At 36.5% G+C, this 25,277-nt stretch overlaps 1 protein-coding gene, 1 long non-coding RNA gene and 1 pseudogene across 3 annotated transcripts; 2 read left to right on the top strand and 1 right to left on the bottom strand.

Moving 5' to 3' along the window:
* Positions 1-4,664: 4,664 nt before the first annotated feature.
* On the bottom strand, positions 4,665-17,702 carry LOC120091023 (uncharacterized; annotated as a pseudogene). The gene is made up of 9 exons (XR_016524845.1): positions 17,280-17,702; positions 17,036-17,196; positions 12,622-12,756; positions 7,165-7,224; positions 6,929-7,092; positions 6,717-6,833; positions 6,374-6,597; positions 5,780-5,945; positions 4,665-4,955 (listed from the first exon to the last, which is right to left on the bottom strand). The product of XR_016524845.1 is annotated as an uncharacterized LOC120091023 (transcript).
* Positions 17,703-17,862: 160 nt separating this feature from the next.
* LOC120091022 (uncharacterized) lies at positions 17,863-21,380 on the top strand. Its single transcript, XR_016524846.1, has 3 exons — positions 17,863-18,085; positions 18,545-19,510; positions 19,591-21,380. It is a non-coding gene; the product is annotated as an uncharacterized LOC120091022 (long non-coding RNA).
* A 1,348-nt stretch (positions 21,381-22,728) lies between these two features.
* On the top strand, positions 22,729-23,235 carry LOC150032440 (uncharacterized). Its single transcript, XM_090306909.1, has one exon. The coding sequence runs from the start codon at positions 22,729-22,731 to the stop codon at positions 23,233-23,235; it is 507 nt and encodes a 168-aa protein (XP_090163035.1).
* The last annotated feature ends 2,042 nt before the right edge of the window (positions 23,236-25,277 follow it).

The following is a 25,277-nucleotide window of genomic DNA, read 5'->3' as shown; positions in this document are numbered from 1 at the left end:
TGATGAAATGGTGTGGAAACTTCGATTGGCCCAGTCTAAGACACGATAGAATGTCACATTGGATTTTTGCCTTGTAGACCACGTAGTCGCAATTGGGCAAATTTCTGGATTTTGCCTTGTAAACACTATTTAGCTCAACTAGAAAAAGGTCTAATTCACTATGAACTTATTTTTTATCATTCATGACTAATTAGGGGTTATATGATTAACTTCCAGCTTTGTCTTTTTTTCTTTATATATGAGCTATGAGATTGAAATATGTAAATGCCCTAAGAAAAGAAGAAAATGTCTAATAATTATAAAAAGCAACTTCATTCATTTTTATAGTTTGGTTTGCTTACATTGATTTCAGGAGGAGGAAGAAGAAGAAAAGACAGGGAAGGCCACAATTTTCTAATATATATATGATTTTTATTATTTTATTTCTAGGACAATATATTGTTTTAAATAATAAAATTGTTGAAAATATTTTTTAAACCTAGCAAAATGTTACCGGCTATAAGTGATAAACACTAATAGAAATCTATCATGTCTATCTATTAATATCTATCATTGAGATGTCTATTAGTGTCTTTCATGTCTATCACTTATAGACAATGACATTTTACTATATTTATAAATAAGTTTGCGCATTTTCCTTTATTTGAAAACCATCTTTATTTTTATTGTTGTATTATTAAAATTTTAAGGACCAAAATTGTCGAAGTAATTACATTTGGTAGCATTTTTATGACTGATAATCAAGTGTATATAAATATTTTAAAGAATTACAAATATAGTAAATCTATTAGTGAGAGAATTTTCATTGATAGACTTCTATCAGTGATAGAATTTATTGTTGATAGACTCCTATTAGTATTAACACTACCACTGATAAACTTTGTTATATACTCTACCACTGATAAATTCTAAGAATTGGATTTATATTTTGCTATATCTACAAATTCGTTTACATTGTACTATATCTATTAATACTTTAAGTTTGATTCCTATATTTACTAATGTGACAAAGTGTAATATAGTCTATTTTCAATCAACAAATATGACCCAAACCAACCTATTACATAATCAACATAATTAGAACTTTCTGAATAGGTAGCTTTATATTCTAAAACATTTTAAAATATTATTTCTTAAAGAAATAAATATAAACATATAATGAGATAAAATAATAATTGCAAATACAGATTTTATTTTAATAAAAAAAATTATCAATTATTTGCTAATCGCTAGACTTTTCCCCCCCTTTTTGAAGCCCAAGGGTTGAGTTATCGATATAGATATTGATATTTTAACTTTATGGATATATCGATTTTAACCGATATTTCTGCTATTGAAAAAAATTATAATAGTATTCAATTAATAATTATGTTAATTTTATTTTCAAAGGGTATAGATCTTGTTATAGTGTATATATGATATTGAAATTTATAGATAATATTTTTATGTTTTATGGGTAGTTATAAAAGAAATAAAAAACTATTAATTAATTTTTAATATAATGGTCAAATCTTCCAATTCAAGTGTATTTTATTGAATAGATCAATATATCAATAGTTATTTTAATCTCGAGCTCTATTTGATCATGAAAGACAATATATTGATTGGTCAAGGGTTATGTTCCTTGACGATCTCTTTGTAAAGGTGTTGACACCTAACGTTTTCTTCCTAGTTAAGAATTCAAGTAATTTTTTAGCTCACATGTTCAATGATGTTAATTAGGATAATTTATATACGAGGAGAAATAGAATGCCACATCGTGAAAAAGAAATACGTGATATAGAATTACAATTTGTTTCATACCTCATTTAAAAATTAAGATCTAATATTCACCTACTAATTATTGCATAATCATTCAAGTGTAATTATTTTTTGTCACGTCAACTTTTTGTTAGGTCAAGTAACGATCTATTTAGTCTAAAGTCCAAATACGAATTAGAGGCCAAAATTAATACTTCAAACATAAATACATTTAATAATATGAAATAAATTTTTAAGAAAACAAAAAACTCAATAATTTCATTAAATTAGATCATAATTCCTAGGCTTTGTTAAATGTTGTAATTTCTATCTTCAATTCCTAACCCAAAAAATAGAGTAAAACTCTCTACAAATTCACAGATTTCAAGAATATCAAATGTTGCATAATTTTAAGTTTGATTAGCAAAAATTAAACGATGAATAACTTTGTCAACAACAATTTTAAATTAAATTTATTTCTAATCTCGTTTTTTCTTTTGAAATCTTACAATTTTATAACATACTTTCTGTGATTTGTTGAGAACAAATGAGAATGCCTCTTTTCAGTTAAATTTTGAAACTAAAACTTATCCAAAGGTAAAAATTTGTTTCAATCTTTTAAGTGAGATTATAACATTTATCTAAGTCTATCATGCAATTTTGTGTTCAAAATTTAGTAAATTTCTTATAAAACGTTATAAGTTAGCAAAAATTTATTTCTTTTTTTACAACCTTTAGCTTTATGTTTATTTTTCTTTGATTTTGAATGAATTACTAATCTTTTAGCCGTTTAATGTGGACATTACGTAAAGTAAAGTAGATTAAAACTATTAGAATGTTGCATACCTGTTTGGGTTTCTTAAGTGGTCAAAGTTCATGTCTCCATTATTATTAGGTTGATTTCTTCCATTTTAATTCTTATTTTTCAAATGTTTATTTTTATTTTAAATAAATCTTAAATTTAGTCTTTTAAAATTAATTTTATTTTATTAAAATTAATAAAAAAATAATCATTTTAATTTTAATGAAAGGAAATACACTGTGGAAATGTTTATAAATAATAAAAAAAATTAAAAAATGATAATAAACTGGTTGTAGGAATAAATTTAAGATTGACTAAAATTACAAGAAATATAACCGTAGTGTACATGAACTAAAATAAAATTTAAATCTTCTCTAATTATTTTTTTATTATTATCATAATTATGACATAATTACCCTTTAGAATTTTTTGTATATGCCAAAATTGCCCTTTTTTTTCTCAAACATTAATCACGCATTCTTCTATTTTTGCCTTCTTTAAAACTTTCAGGATTCCCTTCCCAGAGGAAACTTTGAAAAAAAAAATCATTTAGAAAAAAATTGAAATGTTTTAACCAATCAAAATAGCTTTAATAACCTTTTAAAGTTTATTTAACACAGTTTTTTTATAAAAAAAATTTCTTGAAAAACACATTTTTCTTTAGTCAATTCAAATAAATCCCTAATCGATGCGAAGTTTTCTTTACATGTTAAAAGTCTCGAAGAAGCTTCAATTAATTTTGAAGTCTTTAAAAAGTTTTAAATCTTTGAAGCCTTTAGGAAGTTGTATGTCTTTATGGGATCTTCAAAGTCTTCAATTCTTTAAAAGGGTTTAAGCTGTTAATCTTCAGTGTTCAAGGTATTCTTGGAGCTTCTTTAGGACCATAGTTTTGAAGTCAAATGCTTATAAGAATAAAGAAATATGGTGACACACAAATCAAGTTAACATTATTGTTTTTTCTAGCTAAATTCAAAATCCCCTAATCATACCTTCAGCAACAAATAAACCATTCCATATAGAACAACACACAAGGGCTTTTTTATTTTGTCTGGGAAACTCAAGTTTATCCAATCCAACCCAATCGACAGATTTGGGGTTGTTATTTCTCACATCTTTTTGATAAAAATTGAGTTCAGTTGAATTGAATTTAATCATCATCTTCGATCAATTTTTGTATTTCTGTTCTGCACTTTCAATTCTTGCATTAGGATTCTATAGTTTCCAATTTCTTTACTTTTGGGAATAAAGTAACTTTAATCCCCCATAGCATATGGTATGCTTTTGTATGCTTTTATCCGCTATCAGCTATCCACCACCACTGAGCTTTATGGCCTAAGTGACAAGCTACCTCATTGCATATGTGTGTCATGGCATGGGTGAACATTGCAAAACAAGTATCTTGGACATTTGGCATTGAGAATGGAATTTTGTAGGCAGTGTCGGGCACCATGCCTCCTTTCCCATGGGCCAAAGTTTTGAGTATAGCCACGGGCTAGCACCCAATATGCAAAAATAACTCAGCATAGACACAAGAGGGTTCATGCCTCGATATGCAGAGATGGATGGATGGATGTTTGGGAATCCCCAAGATGGAAGGTTGCCCATGGAGCAATTCTTGATAAGTGTGCCCAATATGAGAGATAAGGTCAATGACATCCCGATACTCTAGATGGTATCAAGAAAATAAGTGGGAAAATAAGTGGGACTCAATAGTTTTAGGTTGACGTAGTACTATTGCAAGTTGTACCAGTAAGCATTGTAATGGCCAAGTAAAGTTCGTAAGCGACAAATAGGTCGGTAGAAGCTTAGTTGGCACTAAAATAGGCCAGTAAAGTCCGGTAAACATTATTGTTCCCGACAAGTCCTAGTAAGTGTTTGAATCACCTATCTGTTTTGATCCAACAAAGGTTCCAAACTCATCTTAATAAAGTTCTAATACGATACAGAAGCCTGGGGGCCGTGTTGTTAAGAACCAAGATGGTGAATTTAGATGCAACGTTGCTTGTGATGACTTTAGCCTAGCATATAGCAAGGTTGAGCCTTAAGACTTGACCTTGAGAATAGACAAGTCAACTAGTCACGAATGAGGGAAAATACACGTACAAGCCATGTACATGGTCGATTGAAGCTTAATTTCACATGATTTGTGTTTGATTGAGGGTGAAAGAATCACATCTAACGTCCAACAAAACTACAAAAAATCAAGCAAAAAGTAGATTGAGATTTGAGTTTTCAAGGCTAAACATTATCGAGTGTAAATTATGGTATTACATGGTTGAAGAAGTATTACTACGACGCTCTCAAGCGCTTGTGGCAACGATGTACAACGATGCAAGCCTACTCCCCTCTAGTCCTCAAAAGCACACTCCCACACCAACTCCAGCACCTGTTTGCACGCATGTGCCACCAACCCCTAATGCCACCCAATTAGGTCAACAAGAGAAAGAGCTATATTTAAATAGTAGTGCATGAAAAATGACAAACTATGTTCCCTTGCAAAAATGGACAAATATAAATTAAGAGAATTTATTAGTTGTATCATGACCAATATATATCCACGAATAAGATTTTTCCTAATTTTTTCCAATCACCCAAATGCCTATAAATAAGGAAAACAAAAAATCTGAACAAATATTAAATAAATCACGGAAACCAACATAAATAAAAATCCGACCATTGCAATTTTTTCTCAAATACTACTCATTTGCTAAAAAAATGTCTACAATTTGGCTGGCTATTTTCGCTAACTCATTATCAATGTAGACATTTTTCACTGTCGGTTTTTGTTTGTAGCTATATATTTTAACCTAATAGCATAAATTTGAAGGTAAAGTCGGTTCAATTCCTCCACATTTGTTAAACAAAAACCACAATAATAATAAACATTATAAAATACAATATTTTACGATTTCAAAAAATATATAAAAACATCATTCTGTTAATGTACGTATTTTAAAACTTGCCACAGTTCTCACAATTTTTACTTTCAAATACGTTTTAAGTGAACAGTCACATTCATTCCATGACACAAAAGTTCTCTCCAGGCAACCATCTGTTCAGTTTGATGTAGAATAATGGAATATCACATCTTTATTTTCTCCTTATTTAGAATGAAATTACATGCTAATGTAAGGATAAAACCAAAATGCTTTAATATTCATACATAAAAACCAGCAGCAGCTAAGGAACATATCAAAAAAAATTATGCCACAAGAACATGAGTATGAGAAAGAATACCGTATGACAAAGCTTTCTCCCTCCGAAACACATCACCAAAGCAATTTTATGCAACTATTCTGAGAAACGTGCTTTAAGAATCTTGAGGTGTCTCAAATCTGGTTGGGGTGTCAAGACCCATCATATAACAAAGGCCTGATATTAGGATTATAAGCAAAACGATCCCCTGCATAGTTGAAGATTGGAAGCAAATGTAAGCCAGAATGACACAAATTTAACAGGACTCATGAAATGAAACAAGTGCACAACGAGATGAAAACATATTGAAAGAGAGACTACAATTCCGAGAGTTGTGAAGCTTTATTTTTGAACAAGAGACAGAACTTTATATAGAATTAATCAAAAGAGACTAATGGTCAAAGAAACAAACTCCTAGAGCAGTGAAACAAGCATGGTCAAAGAACGGTCTCAACAACTAACCAGATATCCAAGAGTAATTCTTTTAATTAACTTTAGTGTTTGAACTTTAAAGTGGGTTCTCTAGATGTCGGGTCCAGTTGATAATAGGTTAATGTGTCCACTTTTACTTGAGGTATAACCAAAATATTCAAATCATAAAGCTAAAATATCACATCTTAAAAGTTAGTGAATCACAACAAAGAGGCCCCCAAGGAGAGATGATTTAATTTGGCGGACTTCATCACAAAAATTTTCTGATTTAGCTGATCCATTTTGAGAGGAACGGGAACCTTCAGCAATAAATCTTCCCAGCTCCATATAAGAATGGCGAATGGACCTAAAGGGATCTGATATATAGAGAATTTCATATTTTGCCCCGATATGCTCTGCTGAAGTCATCATCTCCAACAAAGTTTTGCCTATAATAATTTCAAAATTCAGCATGAGAATTTTATATCACTACAGCTATAACATTAATCGTGTTGCTTGTTCTAATGACCATCTGAAAGACAAAAAAGAAAAAGGTAAACATACTTACTTTCAGAAGTCCATGGATTGACTTCTTTTGAAGAACTGAGACCTCCATCACAGAAGAGAAAACTACCAAATCTGTCTCTCCCTTTTGCTTCTTTTCCATTCTTGAAACCATATAATCCTATTTGTCGAATGCAGAAAAAATAAATAAGGATATCAAGAATGTTCTAAGGAAACAGATAACTTTAGTCTTTAATCACATAAAGACAAATTTACATGGATGGAATGCAGCAGTGGAAGTCTCTGGAATGATTGTCAATTCTGAGGTCATGCACACATGATCTTTTGAACTCTGAGATCAATAAATTTTCAATTGTACCCCTTTCTGGTGCAGCCACATAGGGAAATGCCATGGAGAAGTTAGACCTTGAGAAGGAGGCCTGTGATAATTGATCCTAGATTTAGAGTCAAGACTCGAGACATGCAGTTTTTGAATTTATGCTTTTGCAGACCTTAAGTAAGTCCGTAAGATTTGGATCCACGTGCCTGCTCAACATGAAATCTGACTGCAACTATAGAATGCAAAAGACTCGTTAAGCTGTGAACATAATGTTGATCAAGAAACCAACAAAACAATGCATCAAATTCTTATCCTTCATAGTAGTAAGCCTATTCGCAGCACATTGACACAAAATAAAGTTTCAAACTAGCATCAAAACGATAAGTATCTAGGAAATTTTCACAATTTATAAACAGTAATGTGACAATGTCACCATAAAAAACACTCAGACCAATTAGAGAGGAATGTATTCTCTATCAAAATCTTTGTACAACTTCCAATGCAAAAGATACCTCACCCCCACGAGATATTAGGCTATAAACGGAAAAACGCTCCCCCACTCTAACTTTCATTCACTTTCCACTTTTACCCTCTCTTTTATAAACATTTACAAAAGGTGGTTTCACTCTATTATTTCTGGTATAAACGTTCAAGATAGGAAGCCTAACACATACTTTAGGACAAACAAATAAATAAAGATTAAAAAATACACTTCAAAAATTTAAAATTATTCTTCACGCTTTGCATACTTTTTTCAATAATAACAATAATAATTATTAAAAAAAAAAAACATACAAACAAAACAAAAAGAAACAAACACGTGCACACATGATCACAGATCAAATTTTTCATTGATAAAATATGAGTATAAAAGACTCCCTCCAGGAGACTACAAGAAAGCAAGTCCAATAGAGGTAATGGCATTAGCAGAATAGTTACAAAATCATACATGCCTTTACCACAACAAGAAGTTTCTTAGAAACTAATTAATTTTATCCTACTCTAGCTAATCTAAGATGAAGCACTTATCTTGCAATAATCTTACATTCATATTGGCCCAAAATCCATGAGAAAATGCTTTGACCACATTATCCATAAACATTTTCATCTTTTGTGAATTTAGGCCCTTCAAATAATTGCATAATATAATTCTCTACCACAACATCTGAAACTATAAAACGAACAACACATAATCCCATGATTTACTGCTAAACTACAGTAAAGCCTATGACAGGGTTGATTGGTATTTCCTCCTTGAAATGCTTTGTGGGAAAGGTTTTGGGTGAATTTCCTTGGATTCAAGGCCGCATCCCTGACCTCCTTTCTTTCTCCATAAATGGCAAGCCAAAAAGGTTCTTCAAAACCTCTAGACGGCTAAAGAAAGCTGATCCATTTGGTCCTATAGTGTGAGCAAAGCCAGTTAGCGGACTACACCTCACGCTTTTTTCTTGAGATAGCAAGGAGGGGATTGTTTGTTGGACAATTCAACTAGCCAAATCCCACTAATGCAATTCCATCGCCCTATAAGACTACAAAGCAATTCAAACTCTCGGTAGACTAGGGCTATGGTGACTCATTTCAAGGTTAGATGGGTCTGTTGAATTGCTGAAAGGATTCCATTGACGTTGTCGATGTAGATGTCTTGAGTATCGTTTCCATTTTCTAGTCCATCCCCTATTTTTGTGGCCTTGTATTCTGTTTTGTTCTTCATTTTCTCATTAAAAGTTAGTATTCTATTAACAAAAATGCTTGTATCATGTAATGCATCTTTAGGATAACACATCTAGTATGTTACAAAACTAAGTCTCCTAAATGTTCTAAGCTCAAACAATAATCCTAAATTTAGACTTAGTAAACAAGAAGATAAGAGTTTTTACTATAAGGAAAATACAATGAATGGTCAAATAAACTATAAGAGACCAAAGAAATTCACGACTGAATTATTACAAGATGAAGAAGAGTGGTAGATCTCAAACTCCATATATTCCTACCTCTGAACCAACAAAGATTATTGCAAGATCCACATGCTGCTCTACTAAAAAAAGGAAGGGTCGAAGTACCTCAAACACTTGATCTATCTTGTAATTCCTATCGTATATATTTCAACACATTTGGGTTCTGTCCGTTTATGAAAAACTACACTTTGATTGAGAAAAAAAAATATAGGGCGTTCAAAAAAACCAAGCCCAAAAAGAAAGGGAGCCAAACTAAAGAAAAGGATATAGCAAAAATCAAAACAGCATAGCTTTTTTAAAAAATAAAAATTGTGCATACAACATTCTAAAAAACTAATTAAAGAGAACCCAGAACAAGATATAAAAATGTAACAAACACCAGAAGAACCCAGAACAAGATATAAAATGTAACAAACACCAGAATGTTTGACCAGCCCCCTTCATACAAAACAGACGTTGCCATCTCCTGTGGAGAAATGGTCTGATAATCAACATATTTGTGTAGAATGCTGTTGGAAAATCTGCAGCCATACAGTATAACTTTCAAAGTATGCATCGAACACAATGAGACAGTATAATATAACGTGTCTAAAACATAGTGAGCTCATCGAGGCTCCACTTTCAAATGCTAATTTTACGTGGACAGGGAAACTCCACAGTTTACCAAAATTAATAGATGTTTGTTTCTAAAGCTGGCTCAATCTTTATACAAATGTAAAAGCCTTACAGTTGCTGACACCAACTTCAGATCACTTTTTGATCATGCTGCAACCTGGGAAGCCTCTTATGTGGGTTGTGTCCAAGTAGATTCGAAAATGTGTGGCGTGATCATCCCTCTTTTGACAGCAACATAAAGAAATGCTGGTAGGAAGACTAAAAACCTGATTGGGATGGTTTTCAATTCATGGAAAAGCTGGAATCTTTAAAAGAAAAACGGAAAGAGTGGAACAGGGAGGTGTATGGCAATATTATAGAGAAAAAGGGCAACCTTTCAAGGGAGAGAAACACTTTGGATAGATTGGAGATAGCTGCTCCTTTGAGTAGTGAGCAGCGGGAGTCAAAAATGAACGGAGAAGTAACTCTTTGTTCATCTCCTTTAGGTCTCTATGACAGGCTAATCAAAAGTCGAATGTCTCCAAAAGATAATTCCACACAAAGTGCGCAAAGTCAAATCTCCAAATGACATGATCCATGTTTTTCTCTACCTTCCAAGAGAGGATAAACAAAACAAGCAAATCAACAAAGGCCACTTTCTCAAAATCCAGTCCAAAAGGGTTAGGGACTCCAAATATGCACATCCCTCCCCTCAATCCTAAAATCAAACTCCCCTATCAAAGATAGGAGAGTCATAACATCCATCTTTTCCTATCGGACAAAGAACGATAGAAACCAAATGAATAAGAAAGGGAGCTCCCGTATACCAAACCAAACTAAGATCTCAGCCACATAACAATTTTTTGAATAGGAAAGGTAGTACATACAAGGATCCCCTACACAGTGATCCTCCCAAAAATATGTTTTGTTTCCCTCCCCCACAACACAACAGACTAAGTGAGGGCAAGAAGTATAGAGAAGATATCTTTCCACAAATTTATGTGTGTGCCTTTAATCCCAGTTGACAGCCACTCAAACAGGTGAGATTCATACTTACTCATAATGATCCTCCACCATGGGGAATTAGACTCGAAAGGAAAACACAAAATTTATTTTGCCAATTGGCCATTGTTACGAACCCTTAAATTCCCATGTTCTGGCCCTCCCAAATTCACTAGCTTTCTAATCACCTCCCAGCTAGGGTTGGCAAAAATTCCCACGGGGTCGGGTCCCCGCCTTGATCGGGGCAGGGAATCCCCGATTTGACCGAGGATGGGGGTGAAACTGGGGATCCTAACCAGGTCCCCGGTCGGGGATGGGACGGGGACAGGGAGGGTATCCCCACCCCGTCCTCGATTAAATATTTTATATATATATATATATATAATTACAAATATTTATATATTTGTATATTAAAAAAAAAGTCGAGGATGGGTCCCCATGGGGACCCGTTTCCCCGACGGGGAATCCCCGTCCCCGCCTTCAATTGGCAGGGATGGGGGGAAATACCCCCCACGGGGACGGGGACGGGGAATCCACCCTAGCCCCATTGTCAACCCTACTCCCAGTTCACAAGGTGGGCCCTGTTTCCTTCATCTACTCCTTCACACAAGAAGTCCATAAGTTTCTTGATGCTCATAAAAATCAAACAAGAAGCTCTAAAGAGGGAGAAGTAATGAATCGAGATAACCTGATAAGGATAAGTCTACCACCTTTTGAGAAAAAACTTCTCTTCTAGGAAGTCAACTTCTTTTGAGCCTTGTCTACAATCGGGTTCCAAAAAAAGAGACAATTTTGTGATTACTTCGAAGGGAAAGGCCTAAATAAGAGGAAGGGAAGGAACCAATGTTGCACCCCACGAAGCCTTTCCAAAGGTCTTTCCAACTTTTCGAATCACAATTCAACCCCATAATCTAGCACATAGTTGTATTATGTATGTTATACCAAAGCAGTGGAGAATCTTTGTCTCATCTCCTCCTCCAATGCGACTTTAGTAGAAGAGTTTGGAACCCATCTGGAAATTTGTCTACCCTTCTAACCCCATTGTTTAGATGATTGGCTGGTTCAAAACCTCAATGGTTCTTGGCTTAAAGATAAAGCAAAGGTGTAATGGTCAAACATGGCTAAAATTGTTTGGTTGTTAATTTGGAAGGAAAGGAATGAAAAAATCTGTAAAGATAAGATTGGGCACAGAGGAAAGGTGCATGTTTACTTGCAATGATAGACCATGCTCCGTTGTTCCATTGTTAATTCCTATGGCTGCCTTCAAATCCTTTAGCTAGACAGTTGAAAAGGATAGGGACCATGTTTACTAGCAATGATCTTGCGCCACAGAGAATTGAGCACAAAGGAAAAGCACCACAATTATTTGGCTAAAAGGGCTTTGTTACACATCCTTAGGTTCACAATATCCAAGCCCCCTAAAGACACCGGTCTCTCAATGACCTCCTACCTAATCAAGTGTGAACCCCCCCCCCCCCCCCCCCCCCCAAAAAAAAAAAACAAACAAAAGATGGAAAAGAAAAGGAACAATTCACCCCTACCTATAAAAAATGAAGGATGACAATGGGAAAGCTAACCAAATACAAAAACGAAACAAAACAATGGGAAATCTAACATTTAAAATAATAACAATAAATCACACAATCAGCTAAGCCGGGAGAAAGACATAAAAATCACTAACACATAGGTTGTTTCATCTACATAGTGTTCATACTATACATGTTGCGCCAAATTGCCATCATTATCATGTGAACATTAATTTTTCTAGCAGTTAAGTTCTTATACGAACTCCTCATACCACTCAAGATACAAATTCTCCACCTTCAATTAACAAAGCCAAAAATGACAGTTCAAACAACCAAACAAAGGATACAGTGACAGAAAGGATGATCCTGACAGTCCGTAATGTATCCAAGAAGGATGCAACACCCAAAAGAAAACGGACGTGGGTACATTAGCGATCTCAATTGTATCTTAAGATAAACTTAAGGGGTTTATCATCATTCCTTTGGTACAAGTTTATGCACAAAAAATGTCACATATTGCATGATAGAAACGCGAAAATTCAAGCGGCATACCCATGGTGATGGTGAGGAGACCAAAGGAACGCAGGAATAATGGACGGCAAAGATGAGATGGGTTCAAATGTGGTTGCCACTAGGAGAATGAAAAGAAAGAAACTCAGCATGGGCACGCCCACCTTCTTCATCTCTCTGTTTCTCCACATCAACAAGAGGACGGGTGATTTCAGAAAAAGTTAGAATTCACGAAACGAGATCAATTTGGCAAATAAAATTCATATGCTAGAACCATATATCATTCAAAGAATCCGAACATCAAAAGTTACAAATCAAGAATTTTCTTCTTAGAGAGCGAGATTGACTTAAAATAAGCACATGAAAGGACGAACAGTAAAAATCATAGGAAAAGATGCCAGGAGAGTTGGAGACTGCAGGCCGATAAGCCTTACCACTTGCTTGTACAAAGTTATTGCCAGGGTCCTATCTGAACGTTTGAAGAAGGTCCTCCCTCATACAATCTCCAAGAATCAATTTGCTTTCGTGGAGGGAAAACGGATCATTGATGCCTCTTTGATAGCAAATGAACTGATTGACCTCTACTCCAACACTAAAAGAAAAGGAGTGGTGATCAAACTTGATATTGAAAAGGCCTTTGATATGGTTGATTGGGAATTTTTGGATGAGATTATGAAAGCCAAAGGATTTGGTTCAGTATGGAGAAGATGGATTATGGGCTGCCTTTCAACTGCAAACTTCTCCATTATCATCAATGGAAAGCCTAGAGACAAAATTAAAGCTACCTGTGGCCTTAAACAGGGGGATCCCCTTTCTCCATTCTTATTCACGTTAGTGGTTGACTGTCTGAGTCGTATGCTTCTAAAAGGGTTAGATAATGGTCATACTGAAGGTTTTATTGTCAGAAAGTCTAGCATACAAATTAGTCATTTGTAGTTTGCTAATGATACCATCTAACTCTCTTCATCGGAAAAGGAGAAGCTTGCCAATCTATTTGAGATTATTCGGTCATTTGAACAGATTTCTAGTCACTGTATAAACCACGCCAAATCTGAATTCTTAGGTGTTAATATTGAGGAGGCAGCTGTTAATTCTTTGGCATCATCTTTTGGTTGCAAGGTTGGCACTTGGCCCTCGACATACCTTGGCTTACCCCTCAACAACAAATCATTCTCTATTCCATTATGGGAACCTATCATTGAAAAGATTGCGAGGCACCTTAATGGTTGGCGTGGTAAATATATCTCCAAAGGTGGTCGTCTCACTCTTTTACAAGCCAGTCTAAGCAACCTACCTACTTATTACCTCTCTCTTTTCAAAATCCCCTCCAAGGTTTCCGAACAGATTGATAAGATGCACAGGAAGTTCCTTTGGAATGGGCTCGAAGACAAGAGAGGTGTTCACTCAATTAATTGGCAAAAGGTACAACTTCCCACTACTAAAGGAGGCCTCGGTTTGATTGATCTGAAAAAGAGAAACAAGAGTCTCTTAGCCACGTGGATTTGAAGATATCACATTGAGGAAGATGCCCTTTGGAGAATCCTAATTGATGCTAAATATGGCCTCTCCTTCCATCCACAAAGCAGTTGGTTCCGATTGGCTAAAATTCCATAGAAGTACCTAGGCAAACCAATCTCATTCACAATAATATAATTCACATTGTTAGCCCCACACTACTCACAGGCGCCTTTCCTAGACTTTATGCTCTCTCAATGAAAAAAGAGGCTACAATAGCCCAATGCTAGAACAATAGCTATTAAGCGTGGAACCTTGGTCTTAGAAGAAACTTCATTGATAGTGAGCTTATTGAATGGTCTGTCTTATCCACTCTTCTTGTGCCACCAAACAGCCATACGATAAAGGATTCGTGGAGATGGACCCTTGATAAATCTAGCAAGTTCACCACAAAATCTCTCTCAACTCATCTTGCATCAAATGGTAATGATATGAATGCTGCCCTTTATAAAAAATATTTGGCAAGGCCCTATCCCAAAAAAAGTCTGGTTTTTTTATGGGAAGTCAGCCATGGAAGCATCAATATAGTCGACGTCCTCATCAAAACGGTCCCATGGATCGTATCTGCTCCTAACTTGTGAGTTCTTTGCCACCGTAGCTGTGAAACCATTATGCACATGTTGGTATTTTGTGATTCTGTTGGAGATCTTTGGGGGAAAATCCTTACATGATTCAATTATCCTATGGTGTTTCTCGACAACCCAACCACTCTCTTGAATATGATGCTCATAGGTCATCCCTTCAAGAATGAGAAAGCAACTCTATGAACCTTCATCATCAAAGCCTTCTTTTGGCTTGTTCAGAATGAATGTAACCATCGCATATTCAAAGAACAAATGAAAGATTTTCCTTTGATCACCTTTTGTATACATCTTTAACTTGGTATAAACCCACCCCTCTCTTTTGTGATTACAACTTTACTTATCTCATTACACATAGCATTATGTAACTCCTCACGACATCTTTTGCCCTTTTGTAATTTCATGATATCAATGAAATTATGTTACATGTTTCTCATCAAAAAAATAAAAAATTAATTAAATTTTGCTTACCAAAGAAGTCAATGCCGACAATGAAATGTTTCTTTTACAAAAAAAAAAAAAAAAAAAAAAAAAGTAATCAACACCGAAGTAATTTGAGCAACCTTTAATGTGTATCGCTCCTAGACACTAGATGGTGCAATAGAAAGGGTTTATCACAATGATTCTCTTTTTTTTATATATATATATATAGAAACTACTTTCATTGAGAAAAAAAAATGAAAGAATACGAGGGCATACAAAAAACCAAGAAAGGGATTCCAACTAAGTAAAATAGTACCTAGGGAATGATTACAAAAATCCTTTGAAACCGAAGCCCAAAGAGAAACATGAAACCTCACCAAAGACCAAACCTCACTAGGGTCTCTCTCCACACCACGAAACACTCTATTGTTTCTCTCCCCACAAGCCAAAGAAAGCGACTTTTTTCTTTGAAAGGCGGATGGAGAAGTAACTCCTCAATCATCAACCGAATATTCTCTGACGAGCAAGCGTGAAATCAAACTCCTAAAAGATTCATTCCACATAGATCTAGCAAACTAACACAAGGTAATCCAAGTTTTCTTCCGCCTTCCGACAGAGGATACAACACCATGGGCCCATTAATGAAGGTAGCTTTCTCACAAGCTTATCTATCGTGTTCACACGCTCGTGCAAAACTTGCCAAGAACGAAACTTGACTTGCTTTGGAACCTTAAACCTCCACAAAGCATCAAAGACCGACTCAACACCAAGAGAAGGGTCCAATAAAAACCTAAAGAAAGACTTACACGAGACGCCCTCCATAAGGGATGGATCCACACACGAACGTCCTTTCTCCCAAGCCTAAAGTCGAAATCCTCAATCAAGGAAAGGAGAGAATCCACCTCTGTCGTTTCCCTATTGGACAAAGACCGATGGAAACCAAAGGAGAATGAGACCAAGTTCTCCGACCAGACCAAAATACCCGACACTCGACAACTTTTTAAGGTGGATAAGTGATATAAACGAGGAAATGCAAAAGAGAGGGGTCTGTCCCCCACCCAAAAATCTTCCCACAAATACGTTTTCTTGCCATCTCCCACAACGGAGAAAACAAGATGGGAGAAGGACGGAATATGAGAAGAAATATCTCTCCACGAGTTTCTCTTTAAGAAAGATCTAAATCACAATTATTCTCTTTGAGAAAGCAATCGTTTTCAAAACCAACCAATAGTCCTCTTATCATTTCATTTTTTTCTTTTTCTTTTTCTCCCATTCCTATGTAGGCTCCCACTACCACGACACTTCCTATTTTCACTCTTGTTCTCGCTCCCTATTTTCCCTCTTGCTCTCACTCTTGCTCCCTATTTTCCTTCTTGTTCTCGCTCTCGACGTTCCTTATCACTTTTACCTCTTTCTCTTGCTCGCTCTACTTGCTATGTTGCCTCTTGCTCCGTCTCATGGTTTAATCGCTCACTCTCTCTCATAGTCTAGCTTTCTCGCTCTCATTTTGACAATTTGACCCAAGGCCTCTTTGATGCTCCTCTTAAATCCAATGGTGACATACCACCACCCTTGATCATTTGTATCCAAGGTGCACTGATATTCACCCTACTTTTCTTTGACCAAAATTCAAGGTCCTCTGACCTCCTTCCTCACAATCTCACCAGAATGCATGAATCCTACATCATGTTTACTCAACCATTCATTTATGTCAAACCACATGAACATGCTCTCAACATAAACATTGTTTTTTTTCAGACAATCTCAACGATACAGCATCCTTATCACCATAAAATCATCACAAAATAGCCACAAACATCATGCTTAAACCTTCATAACATTTAACGATTCAAGACCTATCATTCATATAAATCATAAATAAGGTACACAACATGCTAGCAGATAGCAAACAGACTCAACAGACCTAAACTACTTACCTACAATATTCTCAAAACAGGCCTGAAGGTTCCCAAACACGGAAAAACATTTATAGGTTAGCACTCGATTCAAGATTCTTGAGAGAGTGTTCAGGTTCGGGAGGGATGTTCCTACCCAAAATCACCCTTGAAGCCTAATCGAACACTCTACTGATCCAAACCTAACAGAAGAGTTCCAAGGTTAGGGACCGATCTAAATCGCTCTATACGAGATGCAGATGATTTAAAATGCGCTGTTACTTACTGAACTTCACCAAAATGGCTCGAAACCTTGCTGGTTGGTGTTTGAAGGAGTCCGAAGTTGAAGATCTTAAGGCGTTAGGGAGGGCATTCAGATTCGAGATCAATCGAAACGACTCAAGGCCCGATTTCGTGATATCGCGGGCTATTGCACGAGTCGCTGCAGCAGTCACGGCTGCCGGCCGTCGGAGAAAGGAGGCGCCATCGATCGCGTGGGTGAGACTGCTGCAAGGCGTCCTCGGGGTGCGCAGGGGTCGCTGTTTGCTGCTGTACGTCGTCGCCGGAAAAGGAGCGTGGGTGCTGGCCGGAGAAGAAGAAACGGAAGAGGGAGAGGGAGATGTTTTATTCATAGATAAACGGGTTCGCCGGAGGTTTTTTTTTTTTGGTACGGATTGTCTCATTTGGAATGGCCAGGTGAAAAATGGTCACCTCGGGAGAAATATGGAAAATGGTCTTATGTTTACATCATAAGCATGTGATTCTACCGATTCGTCCCTGAGATGTATCCCGTGTGTCTGTCAATACAAATTTACTCGATCTTCGATGGCTCGTCACTCGTTATCTGATGGCTCGTTACTCATTCCTCGATGCACGGTCACTCGATCCGACTGAAATTGACACGTGTATACTCAATCATATCCACGTCATACTCGATACTCGATTCTTTTGGATTCTTAACCCGTTTGAAGGCATTTAAAGTCCATTATTTCACCACTTCCGATGAGTTCAGACTGTTCTCTCTATTCGTCCGATTGTATATTCTTCGACGACAACACCTCTACACTCGAAACTCGACTATCTCTGCATCAGGTAACATTCTTCTCCTTGTTTGTATTTTGGCATCATTCACTCAAAACTCAACTATCTTTGCATCATGTTCCTTGATATGCGCTTGCATGTAACTCGATACTCGACCGATATAGTTTTCATTTCTATTTTCATATCTTGCATGTTTGGCTGGACTTCGAGTTTGTTTCGTTTTAGTTTTCATATTTTTGTTATTTCAGACTGTCTAGAGTTTAAGGTTTGAGTTGGATAATGCATGAAGGTGGAAAATCAAACCAAATGCTCGATAATCAACCATCTGGTCACTTGTAATGTAACAAGTAAGGGACACCATGTAGCATGTATCGGGTATCGAGAAATCGAGTATTGGGTATCGAGCAATCGAGTAGCGAGAAACGAGTATCTTGCATCGAGCATCGAGTGTCGTGTGTAGAGTATTGAACAAAATTCTTATTTACCCCTGTTTTTTGTTATTATGTGCAGTATGGCTAGACAATTCAAGATTCCCCCCCAGGATCGTTTCCCAGGCCAAGCAACCAACCTATCATCTCACATTGGGGTGACTAGTTAGATTGTGAAATAGAAGCTTACTCCCACTCAGCTTGCTCTATTCGAGAAAACGGTATTTGGGCGATTCATGGACATGGACATTATCGTCAACAGTTCATTGGTCCACTACATTCTGTTAAGAGAGGTTATAGACGATAGGAAAGATGCAATGACCTTCGATTTGAATGTACGGTTGTTACATTCTCCAAAGAAGACTTCCTGTTGTAATAGGATTGTGGCAATCACCTAATCCAGTAGTTGTAAGGAGGGTTGAAGTAACTGGATCACTACGTAATAGGTACTTCAATAATGATTTTGTGGGGGACATTCATATTAGTACCTTAGAGACAGTGCACAAGGAGTCGGAGTTTGAGAACGACATGGATGCTGTGAAGATGACATTGGTCTATTGCACTGAATTAGGTATGATGGGAAGGGAGAAGATAAGGGTCAATGTCGACAAGACCTTATTAATTGATGTGGAGGATTTAGATGACTTCAATTCCATGGATTGGGGAAATGTGTTATGGAAGAGGATGTTACTTGGACTACAAAAAGATTTAGTGGTAAGGCAGAGAACTACAAAAAAAGGCCCAAGCACAATAAGAATTACATTGTCAAGTACAACCTACCGGGGTTTCCTCATGCATTTTAGGTAATATCCATTCACTGGCCGTACGAGATCTACTCGTTGTAGTGTCAATGTCACTTACTACTTATGCTTGTTTTATAATCATTTATGAATTATGGTAGGCGTGGGCATATGAGATCATTTCAATGGTTGTCGGAAAAGTTGCAACCCGACTAAATGGACATGTCGTACCACGATTCCTGAGGTGGGAGTGTACATATTCACTGCCAACCAAAATAATAGTGGGAGCCGTGTTTGAGTCCATCGAGGTTAGTTATTACATTACGATTTACTTGGATTTAAGGTGAATGTCACATATAACTAACAAATTGTTTGTTGTTTTATATAGACAAGGATCATACCCACACCATTGATCATGTCCGATAGGGAGAGACAATATAAGGACACTAGGGTCGACGAATGACCCGTATACGAGCACATTGATGTCGAGACGACCTCCTCAGAGACACATAGATCACACCATGATGTGGATGCTCATAGTAACTCCAGTGAATACGAGAGTCACAAACATCGGTTTCATGAGCCAGAACTCTAAGAGCATCAGTCTCACGAGCTCCCTACCGACGAGCACGAGATTTATCCTCCTCATAACGAGTCTCATAAGCTCCCAATTGACGAGCATGCACCCCCAACTGAGGAGTGAGGGGCAAATATATATGTCTATATATCTATCTATATTGAATTATATTGAATTGCAGATACAGAGTGGAGTCCACCGAGACTGTTGACCCCATTCCTCCTCATTCCACTAAGTCCTGTGACTTTATTCCTCCACCTTCCATCGAGTTCCAAGACCCCATTCCTCCACCCACCACCGAGACTAATGACCTAATTCCTCCACCTTCCACTAAATCATATGACCCCCTTCCTCCACTTTCCACCGGGACTAGTGACCCCATTCCTCCACCTTCCCCAAGTCTCATGACCCTATCCATCTACCCTCCACCGAGCCCATCCTCCCCTAATCCCCAATTAACCACTCCTCTTTCTATGTTGCTTCCCGATGCATCAGCCTTCCCCCTATTAACCCTACCACATCTTGAGTTGCTTCCACCACAAGCATTGAAGAAGTTCAGGATCAAGAGCGAGCCCATCGTGAAGAGCGAGCCTATGAACGGTGAGAGGGAACAGAGATGGATAAGTAGGAAGAAGAAGCCGACACAACTGTACACCCCTCCAATTGACACTGTAAGGGCGACAGGAAAAAAGTAGAAATACATTCAGCAAGGTCAATGTCTGATTGACATCGTTCCCTATGACCCGACACATGCTATTCAAGTGGACTTGATGAATGGGTTCATGTCCTGGTTGACCAACATGGATATGGGTCCTCACTGGCCGAGAAATGAAGTCCTATTCAAAAGGAATTGCACGATGACGGAGTTGTTCCGGGAGCTAACACATAATAGTAATTGGGTTGAGAACGATGTAAGTTAACATCCCTTATTACATTTATATGCTTATTAATTACTATTCCTATTATTTGACTTAACTTGCAAACTACAGGTTCTTGATTCTTTATTCATGTTTCTCCGACGAAAATTTATTAGCTGGTGGAGATATGTGCTCATCGATTCACGACATTGTCACATGGCATATTGGTATGTAGTATAGAGGGTTTAAATTTTAATGTACAATTTTGCATTATTGTGAAAGAGTTAATAACATGCAGCGGAAGTATCAAGGATCCATAAGCATTCTAATTCACTAATTTTGGTAAAAACTAAAGCATGCTCTTCTAAAAAGTGGGTTTTCAGAACATACCTTTGATGAACTATCCAAGAAAATATTTGTACAGCTGCTGTCTTCACTTGATATCACCGTGAACTACCTTAAAGCCTTCCCTAATATGCTCTTGGTGCTTTAGGCATAGTTGTGGGACTAAAGAACAACTTAAAGATATGAAGAAGCAAAAGGAGCTCACAGCAATCGATTGAAGAAGACAGTTTTTTCTTCACAGAAAATTTTCTCTCAAATTTCTGCATTCATCTTTCTCCAATGACTCCAGTTTTCTTTATATATAGTAGATGAACATGCAAAGAAATGGAGAGCATGGCTTGCAGCTCATGCTTGGAGAATCAAAGTAGAGAAGATAATGACTTTTGTGTGAGCATAAAGATGAAGGTAATGGAGAAAATTCATTTTCCATTTTAAAACATAAAATGATTTTAAACTATAATTAACAAATGTTTTTCTTAAATTAATTGAAAATATTAATTAGTTCAATATCAAATATTAAATTAATTTTTGCACAATAATCATCTTTATATATTTAAATATATTTTCTCTTGTTCCGTTTAATTTGAACGTTTCAAGTTAATTTTTCAAGCTACCCTAAAGCCTATCCATTTAAGAGCTAGTAGGGGGACCTCGCAGACCTACAGATCATGGGCTCCAACGATTCGAGTTTAATCGTCTAAACTCATTAGACCAATCTAACCCCCATTCGTTAACTAATGGGACACTCCACTATAGTTCATAGTAGAACTCCCCTCACTGTAGATATATTATGTCCACTTAATAACCATAATCAGGTAGTCGATCCTTCACAGGTTGTTCGTAATCATAGCTAGGTCAAAAATACTATTTTACCCCTGTGATTACATCTTGTTCCTTAAGTTCCTACTGATCCTCTAATGAACAATTCTGATTCATAATCTCTATGAATCAAATCCTTTCTCTACTATAAGAAGGCAGGGCCCTGTTTGTTCAAGACCTGGATCAGTACTTAAGAGAACAACCTATGCTAACCCTAAATATGGTAGGAGTGAATTCCATCTTGCAAGGATATATCCCCAGCTATTTATCCGGTTTTATCCCCAAAATGGTAAACTTATTGAGCAGTGCTGTTGAACTACTCTCACCGTTTGCAGATCAAAGGATAATTCCGAACAAACAAGAGTTCATAGCTAGCTCAGGATTAAGATCGAGTTAACCTAGGTTATATAATAAATGAAATAGTCAATTTTAACAGTAAACGGCCATTATAAAGAAAAGTGACTATTTTCGTGGTCCAGTCTATATGAAAACTCATTGCATAGGATGCCCCACTCTCATGTCTCAACATGAACGATTTGTGGATCACATTGTTTGTAGCACCTTACAACTTCTTGTAACAACTACATAGTGGGTCGCATCCAATAGTGTTACCAGGATGAGATACCCAATTTCATCCATATACTTATTAGACCATTTAGGCTATATACCATCAACTTGATCCTGTTTACGTCACTACATAAAGTTACAGCATTCAGACTATAGCCAAAGATGTGTTTATTGGATTTTCATAATAAGATGCAAAATCAACAAGTCATTGTTATTGATAAAATAGAATGTTTAACACGAACTGCGAGTTCTAGGACATTCCCAACATATTGATATACACTTGAACATACTGTTATCTATTTTACAGAGTCACTTGAACCTCCAAGGTCCAGATAGCTTATTCCAGGCCATATGTGGAAAAATGAGGGAAGAAGCTACTAAAGTATGCGAGAAAGAGCACGCGTACGTCGATTATGTGCTCGGATTGATACTTGAACATCGGCCTAGATGGGCAAATGTCGATTACATCTATAGCCCAGTCAACTACAAACAGCATTTGTTTATGTTGGTGGTGGACATGAACATCAGACACATCCTTTTGTATGACTCACTCCCTAAGTACATCACACTAAAGGATCTAGTAAAACTCCTGGCGCCCCTTACTCTCCCTTTACTGGCACAATTCTGTGGTGTATATGATGCAAAGTCCGACCTTGCACCTAGTCCTTGGAAGCTAAGTCGTGTCAATACAGGCACATTACAGGGGAATACACTGGACTGTGAGATATTCTATCTTAAGTACTTTGAGTACTTGGTGACTGGGTCAAGTATGGAGAGCTTACAACATGATAAGATGCTTGATTTTAGGTTGCAATATGGTGTCGAGTTGTGGGTAGATCGATTTTTTTTATTAGGGCTTTCTATGTAAATTTTGACATTATTTGTTCTGAAAACAATATTTTGACATTATTTATACATCAAACTGAATCCAAACTGTATTGAGTATCGAGTAACATGTACCGAGTATATAGTATTTGTAAATCTATACCATCTATATAGTTAATGTTTATCGAGTATTGTTAAATAACATGTAACACGTATCAAGTATAGTGTAATGGGGATCGAGTAATGAGTATCGTGTAACAAGTATCGTTTAACATGTATCGAGTAACGAGTATTGTGTATTGAGTATTTATCATAACGTCTTTACATTATAGAATGAACAATCTATATAATAAAGAGTAATAAATTATCAAGTATTTGAGTTTGGACGTTTGTTGGGTCCCCTATGTCGTCCTTGCCTGCTTGTTGAGTTTGGACGTATCAAGTGGTTCGTTGCACTTTTGTCTGTTATGTCACAATTGGCCACACCGTTCACATTTTTTTAATGTGACATGTTCTCCAGCTATCCTATTTACCCTTCGTCTACCAAACTATACCACTTTTTTCGGTTGTAGTATTTTTACCTCGGTATACGCTGGTGGCTTTTTCCATTCGGATACATGACCAAGCGGGTTTATTGTTCCCACATATGCTAATACTAGGGAATCAAAATTATACAATCTGATGCATAGAGTAAACGAATTGTTATTGCACTCTTTAGCTGCAACAATAGCGTGCGAACACTAAATCTCCAAACATTGAAATTTCTTGCAACTACATTCTCAAGTGTTAAGGCTGACTATACCATCTAATCCATCGTCCTTGACATGAAATCCATAACAATCGATTAGATTTAATCGGCATCGCCTAGCTTTGTCACACTCTAAACGCATTACTTCCTCTACATACATTGAGTATGTTGAACCACATTGTTTTCCGCTCATGAAACCAACCTTGAAGTAGACCTCTTATATATTCTAGCAATGGAATTATTGGTAACAGTCTTGCTTTTTTGGTAATAGCATTAAAGTATTCAACACTATTATTGGTCATGTTATCATATCGGTTCCCAGACTGGTAACACCATGCTCACCACTGATATCAAAATCCTCTAAATATCTAGTAAGGGAACATTTCTTATAGTTCATTATTTTAACCCAACGATGTTTGAACTCTGATTCTCGATACACTCTACAAGCATCATGAAACCATTTTCTAACGACCTTATCTTTGAAGTATTTCTCCACATTCCTTTTCAAATGGAAGGTCTAAAATCTGTGGTAACAATTGGGGAATATGATATCAATGGTATTAACTATACTCTGTCCACGGTCTGAGACGAATACGAGGTTAGGGCATTCTCCAATTGATGTTTTAAGGTTCGTCATGAACCACTTCAGGGCTCGCCCATTCTCACTATCAATAAGTGCATATACTAGTGGGTACAATTGGTTATTATCGTCCATTGCAACACCAACTATCATTGTTCCCTTATACTTACCCTTTAGATGAGTGCCATCTACAATGATCACAGGTCGACAACTCTTAAAACCTCTTAAACTCGCACCAAGTGTCATGAACACGTATTTGAAACATATTGATTCTTCAAGCTCGATCTCAAATATAGTTCCAAGATTTTCTATCTTCAAAGCCTCACCATATGCATGCAAGACAACATATGATTCCTCTGGTGTCCCCATTGTAAGAGCAAAAGCAGTTTCTCTCACACGTCATGCCTTAACTAATTTGACACCGTATTGATGTCGCATATCCTCAATAATATGGTCTGATTTGTCCCCCCAGCCAACGCCGAACTTATCCTTGATTAGGTGACCAATAACGAATGTGTTGGCTTGCTTGTGGTCATGATTCAATACTTCAATCGAGCATGTGTGATTAGGCGTGCATTTTATGATCTTGAAAATATCACATCCGTCCATACTACTCAAACGACCCACTTACAATTCTGGTGTAAACACCAAACACTATACAATTTTTTGTTCAATTTTTTAACCCACAGCTCAAAGTTGTTCTTAATGGCCAACATTGCTAACTTCATCTTCACATCATTCTTGCTGAAGAAAATTT

Source organism: Benincasa hispida, chromosome 11 (assembly GCF_027475165.1).
Source record: "Benincasa hispida cultivar pf3 chromosome 11, pf3_genome.v1.1, whole genome shotgun sequence".
Lineage (NCBI taxonomy): Eukaryota > Viridiplantae > Streptophyta > Magnoliopsida > Cucurbitales > Cucurbitaceae > Benincasa > Benincasa hispida.
The sequence above is the reverse complement of the archived record's forward strand: the minus strand, read 5'-3'. Positions and strand labels throughout refer to the sequence as shown.

Bases quoted from the DNA above. Each gene is read 5' to 3' on its own strand.
- LOC150032440 (XM_090306909.1), top strand. From the start codon at position 22,729: ATGAGGGAAGAAGCTACTAAAGTATGCGAGAAAGAGCACGCGTACGTC.